The 18,200-nt window shown below is 50.0% G+C and overlaps 1 protein-coding gene across 2 annotated transcripts in view; it reads left to right on the forward strand.

The window, feature by feature from the left end:
- The window catches only part of LOC118992210 (zinc finger protein OZF-like), a 35,489-nt gene extending 17,572 nt beyond the window's left edge, over nt 1-17,917 (forward strand). The window contains exons 1-4 of one of the 2 annotated variants that reach the window (XM_037053911.1): nt 5,503-5,705; nt 6,829-6,897; nt 9,306-9,432; nt 15,521-17,917. In XM_037053911.1, coding sequence (XP_036909806.1) covers nt 6,850-6,897; nt 9,306-9,432; nt 15,521-16,974 — 1,629 coding nt within the window. In that variant the 5' untranslated portion in view covers nt 5,503-5,705; nt 6,829-6,849 and the 3' untranslated portion in view covers nt 16,975-17,917. Of the gene's footprint in view, nt 1-5,502; nt 5,706-6,828; nt 6,898-9,305; nt 9,433-15,520 lie in introns of those variants that run through there. The other variant, XM_037053912.1, reaches the window with a different exon arrangement.
- The last annotated feature ends 283 nt before the right edge of the window (nt 17,918-18,200 follow it).

Consider the following 18,200-nt stretch of genomic DNA (forward strand, 5'->3'; position numbering starts at 1 on the left):
CCAGCCTTTATACACATACACACATCCTGTGTCCACAATATCTGGCACTGATTCATTTGTTGCTCAGTTTACCTGTAAGTGACAGCAGGTGACAGCAGTGGTTCTGCAAATTGCCTTTTAATGCAGTGATGTGTCCTTGAGACCTTTTAATATTGCAAAAAAAGATCTATGGTTTTGTAGAATGAAGATAATAACATCACCCAACTATTGTGAAGATACAACAGCCTAACAATAAGTGTGACTTAAGGGCCAGGCTGTGTTGCTCAGCTGTTAGGGCATCGTCCCCAGAACCTAAGGTGGGTTCAGTACTGGGTCAGGGTACATACAAGATGGAACCAGTGAATGCACGAACAAGTGGAACAACAAATTGATGTCTGTCTTTCTCTCCCACTGAATCTTAGTATCTTAAATGATCACGTTTTTTAAATAACCTACATGTCTTGGGGGAAGGGTCACAATAACTAATAGATTCATCCACACAGTCAGATTCTCTGTAGTTCTTTAAAAAATAAAAAAAAGGTGAGGGGGTCTCTGGGCAGGTGGCTCAGTAAAGCATCATCCTGATACACCAGGGTTGCCAGTTCCATCCCCAATCAGGGCACATACAAGATTTAACCAATGAATCCATAAATAGGTGGAACAACAAATCAATGTTTCCCCCATTCTCTCTTTCCCCTAAAATTTTAAAATATCAACCAATGAATGCATAAATAAGTGGGACAGCAAATCTGTCAAATAAGTAAGTAAAACATTAAAAAGTGAAGTAGATTTTTCTTCTTGTGGGGTGATCCTTACAGGAGTCTATTTGGTACCACACAGCCCTGCCTTCTGGGCCACCAATGATGGTCCAGGGAACAGCGGTCTCCCTACAGAGTCTTACCCAACAGTGGCCATGGTCATTAGTGACTCAGCTGGGCACACCATGGGCTGCATCCAGTGACTAGATGGACTCGATCCAGCTCACTTTCTTTGTTTTCAATTTAGTGAGTTGTCCACATGAGGACACTTGGAACATTGGATATTCATAACCCTCACCTAGTAGCTGCAGGGTCAGGGGTGTGTTGGAAACATACAGTGTCCATCGTGGAGGTGAAGTTACAGAGAGCAAGGCAGACAGTGATAAAGAATAAATAGTTTTTAAAGATTTTATTTGTTTTTAGAGAGGGGAAGGGAGAAAGACAGGGAGAGAAGAAATGTCAATGTGTGAGAGATACATGGATCGGTTGCCTCTCATAGGCCCCCACCTGGGGACCTGGCGAGCAACCCAGGCGTATCCCCTGACTGAGAATCGAACCAGTGACCTTTCATGTCACAGGCTGGTGCTCAGTCTAAGCCACACCAGCCAGGGCAACAATAAGTATTTTTAACGTGATGAGTTCCAACTTCTTTAGAGAACGTAGAACATCAAAACCCACTGGGCCAACACCTCCATGAAAGGTTAGAAAAGGAGGAAAGAGCTATTCGGTGGTTCGAGCTGATCAGACGCTCAAATCAGACCCCGAAAGCTCCCTGCTCTTTAGTGGGGAAATTACCATCTTAATGGAAGGGGACACACATAAGGTGTCTCTCGCAATATTGAGCACATAGTGGTGGTTTTACGAATATCTGTCTCCTGAGCCATGAGGCAGCTGTGGCTTCCCTGGTGACCAGATCTTTGGGAAGGACAAACACACCCATCGATTCAATCATTGATTCCAATGTGGCTGGATTTGTATGCCAGAGGCTCATTTTTGAAGACTTGGCACCACTCAAAACCTGCATCGTTCAAGGCCAACTCCAACAAGAGATGGTTCTCGGAGCTCTTCACCAAAGTGATACCAAAATAACAAAAATGGCTTACCATATACATGATTGATCATATTAGAAAATAAGGATTTTAGGGTATTTTAAATTGCAAGGCTTCATGTCATCCCCCCCGAAAAAGTCACTGAAACATGATTTCAAATGTTTCTAGTTCAAATTAGCATAAAATATAGCCAGGCTGTATTCCTTTTTAAAATTGTATTTATTTTTACAGAGGGGAGAGGGGAAAGAGAGCAAGAGAGAAACACGGATGGATGCCTCTTGCAAGCCCCCTGTGGGGGACCTGACCGCCAATTTAGGCTTGAGCCCTGACTGGGATTCAAACCCATGACGTTTCCGTCTGTAAGCCCGTCCTCAATCCACCGAACCACATTAGCTAGTGCCATGCTGTATTCTTTTTTTTTTCATGCTGTATTCTTATAAATACACGTTGACAGGGGTGTCAAACTCATTTTCACTGGGGGGCCACATTAGCCCTGCAGTTGCCTTCAAAGGGCCGAATGTAATTTCAACTCCTTAACAGTTAAGGAGTAGTTACATTTATACAGTCCTAAAATTATTTCGGCCCTTTGAAGGCAATCACGAGGCTGATGTAGCCCCTGGCGAAAATGAATTCAACCCCCCTGCACTATGATATCCTTCTTTGACCTCCACTACACAACGTAAAAACTAGAACTTTCCAATAACACATAAAGCTATATAGCACTCCTCCAATTTCCCCAACCCAAGGTAGTCATCGTCCTAAATACTGGCACATCTGTCTTTTCATTTTGGGGGGGCACATTTTTTTTGCCACAGAAATGTTTGAGAAACTCCATGTTAATAACTGCAGTCAGATTGTAGCCAGGCCCTGCCACCCTGAAAGCCAAAGCTGCCTCTTAAAAATGACTTTGCAGGTTTTGCCGTCACCTGCTTTCATCCCAAGCTCCTCGCAGCCCAGAGAGCTTTGTTTCCAGACAACAGCGGGGCTCTTTCCCACGCGGATAGACAGGGCTGTGCATTCTGCCTAGAGATGTAACCATGGACAGCTTCAGCTGGTCTGACTCGGCACCAAAGCCAGGTCGGTGGGGAAAGGTTTCGGTTCAGTACCATGGACAGCTCAGACTGGCTAGGTCAAAGCCAGTTAACGTCTGAAAGAGGATAGAGCCCGGGCTGGGTGGCTCAGGTGCCTGGAGCCCTGTGCACCAAAGCATTGGTGCACCTCTGGTCAAAGCACGTACCTAAGTTGGAGGTTCAATTCCAGGTGGGGCGCCTATAGGAGAGGGAAACAACGGATGCATGTTTCTCTCACGTTAATATTTCTCTCTCTCCTCCCCATTTCTCTCTAAAATTAATGAACATATCCTCTGCTGAGGATTAAAAATGATAGAAAGTGAAATGATCAATCACCACATAAGGAAGTTGCCATTGGCATTTTTGTGGCCACTAAGACACCCAGCAAATGCATTTGCACTTGGCTTCGTTGTTTATATAGTACAAGGGTGCCCCAGCCTGGAGACCCTCTTTCCCACCCCAGGATCCCCAGTTCCCTCTGTGACTTCCTCTTGTTTCGTAGCCCATATCTGGAAAGTATCTTGGTTTCTAGGATTAAAGGAATTTGTACATCTTAACGATACCAATAACCTGGCCAGACCACTGGGAGCAGGCAGAGGGCAGGAACATAAAGGGCCACTAGAGGAAATCTCTGTCTTGGCGACCAGGTTGCCTAGGTAAAGGAGCTCCTGCCCAGCACGTGGAGCATCCTATCCTGAAGGCAGATCCCAGTCCTGGGCCAGGTGATGCTTATAGAAAGCACTGCACCTGCTATACTATCAAGTGCTGGTCTATCAAGACGATTGAATAGGGGAAAAGCCCACCTTTCAGCTTCTGGTAACTGACTGAGGGCGGGGTGGCACCAAGGAAATCAAGCACTAGAGGTCAGAATGGCGGCGACGGGGAGGTGCTGGACTGAAGGCTAGTCTGTCAGTCTAGCCTGGAGAAAGGAAGCGATTGGTCTCTAGTGGACCCACCTCCTGCACCGGGAACTTTGGGAAGTTAATTGGGCAATCAGACCGTCCCACACCTGAAACTAATATAAACCCAGGGTAAGTAAGGGACACTCTCTTGCCCACCTCCCAAATGTGCTAACTCGTGACTTCCCGGACCTGGCCGACCTCGGCGCCCGTGGGTTCTAGGAGGGGGCCTGACACTGGACAGCTGCCCGGGCGACTGCTCAGTGGCCACCGGAGGTTCTCAAAAGAGGGTACTTTGGGGCAGGAGCAGGAGCTCTGGACGCTGCCTTCGGTTCTGGTCGGGCTGAGGACGGCTAGCTTTTTCCTCGAGCTTTCCGGAGGCGAGAGGCTTTGAGACGAGAGAATGTCCCATTCTCCCCGACCCGGCAGCATCTCACCTGCCTCTGCGTGTAGACCTTGCCGCTTGGGGGCTGCGCGCAACAGAAACCCCAGTTTGGTTCTGTAACAGTAACATGTCCAGAACTGGGGGTGGCACATAACGCGACGGGCTAATCCATCTTCTCTGATCATCTGCTTTCTCGCGTCTCCGCAGGCTTTACAAATTTTCTGCAAGTCGCCACGACAGTCGGGGTCGCTGGGTGGACGCAGGACGTCTGCAGAGAGGGTACAGCCTCTGTTCTCGCCTCACCCACTCCCCCTCCGGCTCTCCAGCTCGCTCCGCTCCCGGCACCCCCTCCCCCCCCACCTCCCTGGCCCCTGCACCGCCCGCCCACCCCACTCCTCTCTCGCCCTGGCTCCCCTCCTGCTCTCCCGCCTCGCGTTCTCCCCGCTCCCCTGCACGACCTTTCCCCTGGCCCCTCGGGAGCCCCGCCTCCTCGGCCCCGGTGGCGCGCGGGCTTGTGGGGCTTGGAACGCGCCTCCCCAGCCCGGGAAGGTTGGGCAGCCCGCGCTTGGACGGGAGGCGGTAGCCGGCGGCGGCGGCGGCGGCGCACTGCATTCTGGGAAGTGCAGCCGCATTGCCGCGCGGTGAAGTGTGGTCGGTGGACTTTGGGGGATTCGGGCACGTTCCCGAGGGTGACTCCCGCTGCGGACGGGGCGGGCCAGGGAACTTGCAGGTCCGGGAAGGGGCGTGTGCACTTGAGAAGTGGGCACTGAGGGGGCGGGTTCGTGAGGGTAAAGGTCATCCCCGTGGCTGTGTGTGTGAGAGAGAGTGTGGGAGAGAGTGTGTTGGGCTGAGACTCCCAGGCAGTCGCTCTGTGTCTCCGTGTTTGTTACCACCTGTGTCCGGATGGCCTCCTGTGTCTCCCCTTTACTCTTGCGAGTGTGTCGACTGCCTGTCTTGGCCTCTCCAGCGTCCTTCTGGGTGCACTTCTGTGTGCGTGTCTGCCCTTGTTTCCGTCCGCGGTGTCTCAGCCCGAGGGCGCCATCCAGGTGTCCACCTGGGTCTGGTCTCTTCCTCTGCGCCTGTGCGTCTGGTGGGAGCGTGTCTGTGCGTGTGGGGTGCGGCTCTCCTGTCCGAGCTCCCCCTGTCTGTGTGCACCCCTGTCTCTGGGCGTGGCTGACATCGGTGTGTGGATATGTCAGAGGTGCCCTCCCGAGAGCGTGGGAAAGACGGCCCTCCTGGACAGGCGGCCTGGCGGAGCTGTCTGCCTGCGGGCCCCAGAGCCATCTCCTTCCCGCCCTCAGAGCCTCCCCTGGCCCTGGGAGGGCAGGACGTGTGTGGTAGCCACGTGTGGGGTCAGGAAAGAGGGCCAGAGACCCTGCCCCATGCTCACCTGGGTGGATTTGTTCCGGGAGGGTGTGTTGGGTGCTCAGGGTATGATTCTGGCCATTTCATAGGCCTCCCCGTAACTCTGAGGTAGGGACCCTTATCATTCCTATTTTGCAGATGGGGAAACTGAGGTTCAGAGACTTTAAGTGAATCACCCAACTCCACACCCAGGCATCCAGGTACCAGAGTCCCCGCCCTAACCACCCCACAGATGGCAAATCCTCTTTCCCTTGGAAACAGTGGAGGGTAGGAAATGCCAGAAAGCTTGGCTAGAGAAGGAGGAGCAGGAGCAGCCACCACCCCTGGCTCTGCAGCCACAGATCTGAGGCCACACTGGGTTCAGAGGTCACCAGGCCCATGTACATGCCACTTCCAAGGCCACTGTGCCTTTATAGCCTCCTTTTTTTTTAAGATTTTATTTATTTGTCTTTAGAGGGGAAGGGAAGGAAAGGAGAGAAAGAGAGAAATATCAATGTATGGTTGCCTCTTGTGTGTCCCCTGCTGGGAACTGGCCTGCAACCCAGGCATGTGCCCTGACTGGGAATCGAACTGCAGTCCTTTGGTTCGCAGGCCCGCACTCAATCCACTGAGCTACATCAGCCAGGGCTATAGCCTCCTTTTAACTGATGGAAAAATTATAGTTGTGATTGCATTGCTATAAATATAACCCAGGCTGCATTAGATCTGCGTTTTCTCTCATAATTTTAAAAAATTAAGATATTTTCTTTTTTTAAAGATTTTATTTATTTTTTGAGAGAGGGGAAGGGGAGGAGAGAGGGAGAAACATTAATGTGTGGTTGCCTCTTACGCACCCCATCCTGGGGACCCGGTCGGCAACCCTTTGTTTCCCAGTCTCACGCTCAGTACCAGCCAGGGCTAAAAAAAAATTAAGATATTTACAAGGGTGTTTACACGTGTCAATGGCTCTGGGCCCATTGTGCCTTCTGGGAAAGTCTATTCTGGTGGCTTCCTCCTCCATTAAAAGGAGCCCATCTGGTTGGCCTCGCAGGACAGGGATTGAAATCAGAGACCACAAGTCCAGAAAGAATACATTTGTAAAAAGTAAATTCTGTGTAAAACATCGTGAAGTCACCGTACCTGGGGACACAACTACTGCTTCCTGGAGGGTTTGCAGAGTGCTGTGAAAGCCGCAGGCCCCCCGCATGCCCTCACCATGAGAAAATGTGCATGTCTCTGTCTGCTTGTCTTGTAGTGTGTTTGTCCGTCTGTCCTGTCTGTATTGTGGGTCGGGCCTTGACCTGATCTCTCACTGTGCCTTGCTCTTTCTCCCCCTGCCCCCAGCCTGCCTTTTCTCCAATCACCATGGGCACTGGAAGGATGGCCACCCAGCCGCTGACCACAAAGGCCCTGGTGAGTCATGGCCCCTCGTGTACCTCCTTCCTTACCGTCAGGCTGCCCAGCAAGGACGACCCTCTACTCCCCTTGAGCCGTACCCAGGGCCCAGGCCTCCAGCGCGGTCTCCTGGAGTTGTGTTCACCCTGGGGTGGGAGAGTACGCTACTGACAAATGCTTTTGTTGACCACATGGGACAGAATAGCTCAGGAGTGACCTGTCCTACACTGGGGTCAGTGTGGAAACACCAGCAGGCACCTGGAAGTGGCAGGTTAAATATGTGCCATCTTGTGTGACAGAGGCCCCAGACTGGACCTGCTGGACAAGGGACCTTCAGAAATAGGCAGACAGCACTAAATTATCCAGGCGACAATCGGAGGACATTTCTGGGGAGTAACCTGAGAATGTCCCTGGCTCTCCCTGAAGTTTTATTTTCGTTGGTGGCTATTTGTGATATTCTTCTGTAAATTTCCTTGTATGCGAGAGATACTTTACAATAGAAAAGATATACACGTTCCTCAGCTGGTTAGAGAACCATCTGGATATGTCAAGGTTGTAGGTTTGATCCCTGGTCAGAGCACATATAAGAAGGAATGAATTCATCAATAAGTGTAAGAACATCTCTTCCTCTCTCAAATCACTAAATTACATATGTATGTCTGGGCGTAATTTTTTTTATCCCCGCCGGAAGATAGGCTCATTGAGCTTTAGAGAGACAGAGAAACACAGATGTGAGAGAGAACCACGTGCCCCGACCCTGGATCAAGTCTGCAACCTTCTTGTATATGGGCAGCCCTTCAAACACCTGAGCCACCAGGCCAGGGCTGGGCATACATTTTTTCCCTCCAGTTTGTATGATTCTTTTACATTTCCTTTCTGTTTTATTTTCCCCGATTTTATTCATTTATCTTTAGAGAGAGGAGAAGGGAGGGAGAAAGAGACAAAGAGAAACATCAATGTGTCAGAGATACATCCATCCGTTGCCTCACACTTCCCCAACTGGGAAGCTGGCCCACAACCCAGGCACGTGCCCTGACTGGGAATTGAATCAGCGACCTTTTGGTTCCCAGGCCAACGCCCAATCCATGGAACCCCACCAGCCAGGGCATTTTTTTTTTATTATAGAAGGTGGAACAACTGTGTAAAGATTTTATATATTTTTTAGAGAGAGGAGAAGGGAGGGTGTGAGAGAAACATGGATCAGCTGCCTCTTGCGCGCCCCCTACTGGGGGCCTGGCCTTCAACCCAGACATGTGCCCTGACTGGGAATCAAACAGGTGATCTTCTGGTTTGCAGGCTGACACTCAGTCCACTGAACCTCACCAGCCAGGGCTGTATGATTTCTTTAAGAGAGATTCCTTGTAGAGGAAGGTTGGGTTCTGGCGGGTATTTTTAATGCCTTTAGAAGTCTTAAGTTATGGATTGGAACAGTTTATTCTCCCGCCCCCATGCGGAAGGAGCTGCCTCTGTTTCATGTGGCTATTATTCTTTCCTTATTCTGGTAATTGAATATAAATAGCAAGTACTATAAACTATCCATGTGGTAGGTGACAGCTGAGGTCGCGTGATCTCTTTCTGAGTAGCATCGTTTGGGGCATTACTGAGGTTTGATGTTTAGAAAATGTTTATTTGCCAATATATGTAGGCGGGTAAATTGTTTATCGTGTGCTTTGCTGGTCTATCGGACTCTTAATATTCTTGAAGGTTTTTATTATTTTTAAGTGTTTATTTTTGCAAAGAAGGGAAGGAGAAAGAGGGAGAGAAACATGGATCAACTGCCTCGCATGTGCACCCCAGTTGGGACCCCGTCCTCGACCTTTGGTGTGTGGATAACTCTGCAAACAGCTGAGCAGCCCAGCCAGGGCTGGGCATTTCTATAAACGGAATCACCTGGCACGGTTTTGGGTGTCTGGCTGCTTTCATTGAGCTTCATGCCTTTGATGTGCGTCTGTGTTGTAGCAGGTTTGCTTTTTAATAGCTGCATGTGCTATTCCATGGTACAGGCAGACCATGTGTGCCTTTGGGTTGTGCCACCTCTTGGTTTTTATTAGTAATGCTACCGTGAGCATTCATGTACAGTTTTCTGTTTGATCTTCTCAAGTCTCTTGAGTGTAGCAGAGGAAACTATGGATCCTTTGATAAGTGTTGAACCATTTAAGGATTGATTTGAGTATTTTCCAACGAGGTCACATCGTTGGAAAATGGTCCAACTGTTACCTTCTCTGTGATCACTGCCTTAGTTTTCTCTTTTACCAACCGAGGACCATCCAGTGAAGGATGGTCGGGCCCTTCAGAGTTCTGTACCTTCTTAACATCACGGCAGCTGCATCCTCTGTGCCTTCCTGATCCTCTCGGCCCTTCTGGCCGTGTCTCCCAGCCTCTGTGAGGAGGGCCCTGCAGTAAGCTATGTGCGCTTCCTCTCACAGGGGTCGGTGACGTTCAGGGATGTGATGGTGGACTTCACCCAGGAGGAGTGGCAGCAGCTGAAGCCTGCGCAGAAGGACCTTTACAGGGACGTGATGATGGAGACCTACTGGAACCTGGTCTCGCTGGGTAAGGGGGCAGCTTCCCTGTGTTACTCACCATGTGCCTGTCACTTCAGGCTGACAGAGAAAAGGAAAAGATGGACAGATCCGAATAGGTAGAACATTCAAATTACTCAAAGCTAAAAATAAACGTGATAGGTGATGAAGTGAGGAAGAGTATTTACTGCATTACAATAGTCAGAGTATTTTAAATACATAAGGCACTCTTAGAAATAAACTAGAAAAAGAGTAACTGAATGGTAGAAAAATGGACCAAGTTTATGAGCATGCAAATCATAGATGTGGAAATGGAAGGAATTATACTTTATATAAGATTTTTAACCATACTAGTCAAAGAGTCAAAGAAGTACCAATTGAGTCACAGAAATAAAATCCTCATCCATGAGAGACAGATGAAAAAGATTAACATTCCTCATTGGGTGTGGCTCATTTGCTTGCAGCTTCGTCCCATACACCAAAAGATTGCGGGTTCTATTCCCAGTCAGGATACATACCTACGTTGTGAGTTTGATCCCCAGGTGGGACACATATGGGAGGCAATCAATCAATGCCTCTCTCATCAGTGTTTTTCCTCTCTCTCTCTTTTTAAAAGATTTTATTTATCTTTAGAGGGGAAGGGGAAGACAGAGGGAGAGAATATTAATGTATGGTTGCCTCTCATGAGCCCCATGCTGGGAACTGGCCTGCAACCCAGGCATGTGCCCTGACTGGGAATCGAACCCCGATCTGTGGTTCGCAGGCCCGCGCTCAGCCACTGAGCTACACCAGCCAGGCCTGTTTCTCTTGCTCTTGCTCTCCTGCTTTCCCTCCCCATCCCCTTCCTCCGTCCCTAAGCATATTCCGGGTGAGTCAGTAAAGAAAAAAAGTGACCGCATCCTATATCATGAAGGTGTAGGGAAAGGGACTCTTAATTTTAGGAGCATGAAGTTGGTACAGCTCTTTTGGAAGGCAGTTTGGTGTTATTAACCAAATTGAAACAATTCTATTTTTGGAATATATCCTTTAAAATTTTTTCTATAAATGTGCAGTTTTTCACAGGAAGAAAAATCTAGAGAAATGCCTTAGATCCCCACCTACAAGACTGATTGCACATATCTGGGTGTATCCATATGACGGCAATGACGGCCATGACGGCCCTGGTCAGCAGTGGGCAATCGTTACCATCACTGACACGCAAAGATGTTTCTAGATAATATTGTTCGGGAAAAACACTAACTTTCGGAAGTAGGGTATGGTCACATTTCTTTAACAGCTTATGTGGGGGTGTAACTGACTTACAATTAACTGCACACAGTGAATGTGAACGATTCGATGCATTTTGACATTGATGTTCACCTGGGAAATCCTCCTCATGGCGAAGTAGACACATCCAGTGGCTTAAAAACTGTCCTTTCTTTCAGTCAGTTTCCATCACTCAGCGACCAGGGGACTGCTTTATGTCACTGCGTTTACTCTGCCAACTCTAGAATTTTAGGTACATGGAATCATGTGGCAAGTGTTCTTTTCTTTTTATTTGACACCTTACACTTGGCATCATTTTTATGAGGTTCATCCATGTCATCTGTGTGTATCAATAGTTTCCTTCATTTTCTTCTTTTTATAAAAAAAATTTATGCCCTGGCTGGTGTGACTCGGTAGATTGAGCTTGGGCCTGCGAACCACATGATTGCGGTTCGATTCCGGGTCTGGGCACATGCCTGGGTTGCAGGCCGGTTCCCAGCACAGGACTCACAAGAGGCAACCATACATTGATGTTTCTCTCCTTCTCTCCTTCCCTCCTTCCCTTCCTCTCTAAAGATAGATAAATAAAATCTTGAAAAAAAGAAAAAGAAAAAAAATTTAAATCCTCACCTGAGAATAATTTCATTGATGAGATAGAGAAATAGCAATCACTTGCCCCCTATATGGTCCCCAACTGGGGAGCCAGCTCAAACCTTTTGGCCATGGGACAACGTTCCAACCAACTGAGGTACCCAGCCAAGTCGATACTTAACTTCTCTATTATTTCTGAGTAATATTCCACTTTATGGAGAGACCACGATGTGTTTATTTCTTCACTTGATGATAAGCCTATGGGCTGTTTCCATTTCAAGGTGTTTTTCTGTAGACACGGTCTGTCCGTTCTGTTGAGGATGGTTGGGGCATACAGAGGTACTTACTTAACTGTTTCAGAAACTGCTAACCTTTTTTCCAAAGGAGCTATCTTGTTTTTAATTTTCACCAGCAGGTGCCCCAAATTGTATTGTGTCCTGTGCTTGTCAGAACTGAGCACGTCCAGTCTCTCACTGCAGCCATTGTCATTGGTGTGCAGTCTCACCTCAGCCCAGCTTGCGGCTGGTACTGAGGACCTTTCCGGGTGCTTATCTGCCATCAGTGTATTCTCTTCGGTGAAGTGTCTGGTTCAGGTCTTGCCTGTTTGTTTAATTGGGTTGTTTGCTTCCATGTTCATATGGAAAGTTCTTTATGTATTCTGTTTTTGTTAATTCTTCATACGACTGTTTTAACAGATATATATTTTTAAAGATTTTATTTCCTATTAGCTAGAAGGGAAGGAAGAGAGAGAGGGGGAAACATCAATATGTGGTTGCCTCACGTGCGCCCCCTACTGGGGACCTGGCACGCAACCCAGGCGTGTGCACTGATCTGGTAATCGACCCTTTGGTTCACAGGCCAGCACTCAATCCACTGAGCAACACCAGCCAGAGCTAACAGATATATTTGTCACAATGTGTTGGTAAACTTTTTCCTCAATGGCATTATTTGGAATGTAAATGTTTTTAATGTTCACGGGGTCCAGTTCACTTATTTTATTGTTGCTTGTGCTTTCAGTGTTGTATCTGAGGGACCATCGCCTAACCAAAGGCCATGAGGCTTTATTCCTGTTTGTTCTGAGAATTTTACAATTTTAGTTCTTTATTTAAGTCTTTGGTCCATTTTGAGTTTATTGTTCAAGTGATATAAAATGAGTCTAACATGGGTGTTAAATTTATTAAAGCTTACTACAGTTAAATTGTGGTGACATTGGCTAACAGGATCATGTAAGTTTCAGGTGTCCATTTTTAGGATAAGCGATCTGTATGTTACATTGTGTGCCCGCCACCCAGAGTCTCATCGCCCCCCAGCACCACACATCGTCACTCTTTTGAATGTGGGTCTCTGGGTGCCCCAGGACCATTTGTCGATGAGCAGGCGCTTGTAATTTAATGGAGTCCAGTTTATCAATTACTTTCTTTGGGGACTGCACTTCCAACCATGTCCACAACCACGGCTTCTGTGTCCAGTCTGTGGTGCTAGTGGCCAGTTATGTCCCCAGTGTGTCTCAGACCCCTTGGCCCCAAACCAAACCCATCTCCACTCTCCTTCCCACTTCCCTCTGGTGTTACCCTAGACTGCATGTCCCAGGCCACCACCCGCTGACATCGGGCATCATCCCCACACACCAGGGTCATGAAACCAGGATCATTCTCCTACTTTTCGTACTTCGCAAATCCTTTTCTCCGGGATAGGATAGTTATGGGGGGCAAGATAGTGACTCAGGTGGGGGGATTGGACCAGATGATGCCATGTGCTGAGTGACCTTGAGGGTATGGCCGCATTCTTACAGCTTCGGTTCCCCAGCCTGCAATGGGTATAATCATACCAGCACCTATTCACACGCGGGCAGGGCTCCCTGGCACCGCGCCAGCATGTGGCCTGTGCTTGGTCCAGGTTTATGAGGTGCCTTTTGTGTCCTGGACACTGTGTGGAAGTTGGGGACTGCATAGGCCCTTGCCCTCACGGAGTTTACCTCCCACTATGGGATCTGTCAGCGCACAGAATAGGGGCCGTAAGGATTGCTCACAATGATGCAGGCGAGAGAGTGACAGGTGGGAGTTTCCTTCCCACCGTAGGGTGGACAGAGAAGGCCTCCCTGTGGGAGACCAAGGTTCACTAGGGCTCGAGGATGAGCTCCCATGGGAAGGGCAGGTGCAAAGGCCCTGAGGCTGGAAGCACTGGGCATGGACAAGGAAATCAAAGGGAATCACAAGGCCGGATGGTGGAGAGGAGTGGGGAGAGTGCGAAGGCATTGCCTGTGGTCCCCTGTATACTGGGGAAGCGCCAGAGGGTTTGGTCTGGCTCCTGAGGTTCTCCTCCCGTGGAGTGGACAGTGGGTTGTGGAGAGCAGAGGAGGCTGCTGCGTCACGGCTGTGGTGGGGCGTTGGTCTGGTCCAGTTCTCCTGGTGTCCAGTCCTCAAGGTGTTCTCCTATGTGATGGCACTGGTTAACAGTCTGGGCGTTGGGAGGGAGAGGTTGAATCTAGGATGACTAGTAATTATTTTTTATTTAGCAAATATATTTTCTTTCTTTTCTTTGAAAAAAGTATTTATTTTTAGGGATAGGGGAAAGGAGGAAGAAAGTCAGGGAGAGAAACATCAGCGTGTGGTTGCCTGTCATACACCCCCTACTGGGGACCTGGCCCGCAACCCAGGCATGTGCCCTGACTGGGAATCAAACCAGTGACCCTTTGGTCTGCACGCCAGTACTCAGTCCACTGAGCCACACCAGCCAGGGCACAAACTCATGTTCTTAATGGTTGCAAAATATGCATAACATAAAATGAACCATTTCCATGGCATGAATTACACTCATTCACATTATTTCAACTATCACCACCATTTACTTCCGGAACTCTTAGACATCTGCAGCTGACAGACTGTCCCCTCTAAAGAGCAGCTCCCCATTCTTCTCCCTGAGCCCCGTCACCCATGCCCTACTTTCTGTCCCTATCAGTTTGACAGTTCTGGTTGCCTCATATGGTTGAAATCATACGGGATCGGTCGTTGCGTGTCTGACTTATTTTGCTAAGTCTCTTTGATGGGCCTTATTTTCCCTTTATTATTTGGGAGCGAAGGTTCCAAAATCACGAGTCTTGCGTCCCATGCATTCAGTGGGCCATACCGGAGAGGGGCACCCATAGGCTTTGGATTATCCCTCAGCAGAGCGCAGAGACAGGGTGCGGCAGGGGCATGCATATCGGGGTCAGCGTACAGAACAGACTGAAGTCCTGGCTCCTGTGGCTCCGCGGAGGGATCGCAGACTCGGGGCTTGTTCGTCCAGTGTGGCCTTAATGGGGAAAGGGAGACAGCTGCTCACCATTCCTGCTTTTCCAGTTGCCTCTGAGGAAGGAGGGCTTCATAGGACAGGATCTTCACTTTTGTAATGAGAGTTTTTTATAAGATTTCACAGTTTTCTGATGTTGGCTCAAACCCTAAGGTCCGTGCACAGAGTCTGGAACTCAGGACAGCCCCCCATACCAGAGACAGAAATTGAGGAACCCACGGGACACAAGCAGGAGGGGATTGGAGCAGCTGTGGTCAGCAGGGACGGGGGAGGGGAAAGGAGTCAGCAGCTGGGGCTGGGCCACTCCTGGGCAGTGTGGGAAGCAGGAGGTTACTTGGCTGGTGGGGACACAGAGGACAACAACCAGCATAGCTACATGAGAGTCATTTTAACATTTTTTTTTAAAAAAATATTTATTTATCTTTAGAGGGGAAGGGAAGGAGAGAGGAAGAGAAACATCAATGTATGGTTGCTTCTTGTGCATCCCCTGCTGGGAACTAATCTGCAACCCAGGCATGTGCCCTGACTGGGAATCGCACCGCGATCGTCTGGTTCACAGGCCTGCGCTCAATCCACTGAGCTACAGCAGCCAGGGCTGAACATTTCTAATAAAAGTCAGTGTTTTGAGAAGCACAACTGGCTGGGGGCGTCCAGGATGAGGCATGGGAGTGAGAGCCGGGTGCAGTGAACCCTCTCTGTGTTTGTGGGAGCCTTTGATCCGCTGATCCTTCCTCTTCTTTCTCTCCAGGGAAAGAGCTCTGAGCTCTGCCCAGCTCTGAGCTCCACTGTCCGCCTTTGCGCCCAGTCCTAGGGGACCTTTGTATCTCTCTGTTCAGCTCCCTGTACTTCACTGTCACAGCTCACTGCTTCCCTTCTCCCTCTGACCCCACGACAGGCTGTCCCCCAACATCAGGCCATGTCTTGTGTCTTGGGAAGCTCCTCCCTCCCAGTGCTGTTAACGACATGCGTGTTGTCATCTCTTTGTCTCTCCTCAGACTTGGAGACAAGACCTGACATGAGAGAAGTGGACCCACAGGAGGACGTTTGGGAAGAGAGACCAGCCCTTGTGGTGGAGGCAGAGAGACCCATAAGGAATGGTGATGCACGGGGTTGTGCCTCTGAAGGAGTGGGGACACAGGGGGACCCGATGGGGTGGCAGCATGGGAACCTCGCATCCTGTCTGGGGCAGTTGGACATGTCCCAGGCATTGTCCCAGGCATTAGCCCCGGTATGTCATGAATTTAAGGCATTTGTCCACCAAAGCCCCTCTCCGGCCCCACCAAGATCGGAAGGGCTTAGAGGAGCAGGAAGTCACCCATTCACCATGTGTAGGAAGAACTCAGGTGCTACAGGCCTCAGTGCTCCCTCCCAACTCTGCACAGAGAAGAAGCCCTACAAGTGTGGGGACTGCGGCAAGTCTTACGGCTATAACTCGTCCCTGGTGAAGCACCAACGAGTCCACACCGGGGAGAAGCCCTTCTCGTGCACCACGTGTGGGAAGCAGTTCATTCAGCAGTCATGCCTCACCACCCACCAGCGTGTGCACACCGGGGAGAAGCCGTACGCCTGTGGGGCATGTGGGAAGGCTTTTGGCAGTCACTCGTCCCTGAAGAAGCACCAACGAATCCACACCGGGGACAAGCCCTTGTGCACCACATGCGGGCAGCAATTCACCTGGCCATCATGCCTCACCACCCACCAGCGTGTGCACACCGGGGAGAAGCCCTACATGTGCGAGGACTGTGGGAAAGCCTTTAGCCAGAACAGGAACCTCATTGTTCACCAGAGGACGCACACCGGGGAGAAGCCGTACATGTGTGGGGACTGTGGCAAGGCCTTCACCCGGAATGAGTACCTCGTCGCGCATCAGAGGTCGCACACCGGGGAGAAGCCATACGTGTGCAGGGACTGTGGCAAGGCCTTCACACGGAACGAGAGCCTCATCGTGCACCAGAGGACACACTCCAGGGAGAAACCCTACGCATGCGGGGACTGCGGCAAGGCCTTCAGCCAGAAGGGGCACCTCACGCTGCACCAGAGGACGCACACCGGGGAGAAGCCCTTCTTGTGCTCCACGTGTGGGAAGCAGTTCACCCATCAGTTGAGCCTCACCGTCCACCAGCGCACCCACACTGGGGAGAAGCCGTACGCCTGTGAGGACTGCGGCAAGGCCTTCAGATGCAACTCGTCCCTGAAGAACCACCAACTGACTCACTCCGGGGAGAAGCCCTTCTTGTGCGATACCTGTGGGAAGCAGTTCGCCCGGCCTTCGAAGCTTGCCGTCCACCAGCGTGTGCACACTGGGGAGAAGCCCTTCAGGTGCAAATACTGCGGCAAGGCCTTTAGCCAGGATGCGAACTTCATACTGCACCAGATGAGACACAACGGGAGAAGCCAACTGAGTGCGTGGAGTGCTGCGAGGCTCTTTTCGGCTGTGACTCGGCCTTGAAGAAGCTGTGACAAATCCACCCCAGGTAGAATTTCTTCCCACGCGCTTTTGTGGAAAACAGTTCACCCAGCCATTGTACCTCGCCATCCACTGGAATATCCACAGCTAAGACAAGCCATACACCTGCAGGGACTATAGAAAAGCCTTCAGCCAGAACATGCAGTTCACCCTGCAACAGAGGATGCACACTGGGGAGAAGCCCATCTGCACCATGTGCGGAAAGCAGGTCACCCAGCAGCTGACCCTCACCAACCACAAGCGCCCACATAACGGGCAAAGCCCGACTGGTGTTGCATCTGCCTGATGCACTTTACAACATGCCCATCCCTGGCGATGCACCGGGTGGACCCCGTGAGCAAGGTACCCTACAAGTGTGGCAAGGCCTTTATCAGGCATTTCTCGTTTACCCTCCACTGGAGGATCCACACGGGAGAGAAGTTGTACTTGTGTGGCAAGTGCAGGAAACCCGTCAGCTGGAGCATAAACATTTTGACCGTTAGAGGAGGATGCACACGTAGCAGTGGCCCCGTTGGATCTCAGAATCCACACCTGTGGGCTGAGCTCATGTGTCAGCGCCAGACTTAGTCCTGGAGCCCACAGGTAGGACTGTAGAGAAGTCCTGGCCAGACGGGTCTGAGGAAGGTGGGTGCTGGGGAGAAGCCATGCCCTGCACACGAGCTGCTTCCAGAGCATCTACAGGGACACGTGGAATCCAAGTCCCCCAACAGGTCTGGTATCTGGGAACACGGCCGGGCCACTGTGGCTCCAGAATGAGATTTCGTAAACGTTTTTAAGAGCTTGGACAACACACTTAGTGTCTCTGGGTCTCCATCTCCTGGATAGTAGAGTGGAGGAGGAGGAGGAGAAAGGGACAGGGGAAGGTGGGCTCCGTGGGGACATTCTCCCTTTGTCACACAGGGCAAAATCTAGTCCAGAGCTTAGGGTGTCACCATAGATGGGTGTCACCGTATGTGGGTGTCACCGTAGATGGGTGTCACCATCTGTGGGTGTCCTCGTTTTCCCCACACCCAGCCCCTTGTTTCCCTGCAACAGTATCAGTTGCTCAGTTGTTTGTGAAGGGAAAGTAATTTTTTGCTCAGTATTAAGAAATAACAGTATGGAGTTGCCCAAGTTTTTCATAGTGATAGTATTTTATATTTTGTTTAAATAAAATTTTTAAAATATTTTATTCACGTATCTCTGGAGAGAGGGGAAGGGATGGAGAA

Source organism: Sturnira hondurensis, unplaced genomic scaffold (genome assembly GCF_014824575.4).
Source record: "Sturnira hondurensis isolate 20B ecotype Veracruz unplaced genomic scaffold, ASM1482457v3 Scaffold0008151, whole genome shotgun sequence".
In the NCBI taxonomy this organism is placed as follows: Eukaryota; Metazoa; Chordata; class Mammalia; order Chiroptera; family Phyllostomidae; genus Sturnira; species Sturnira hondurensis.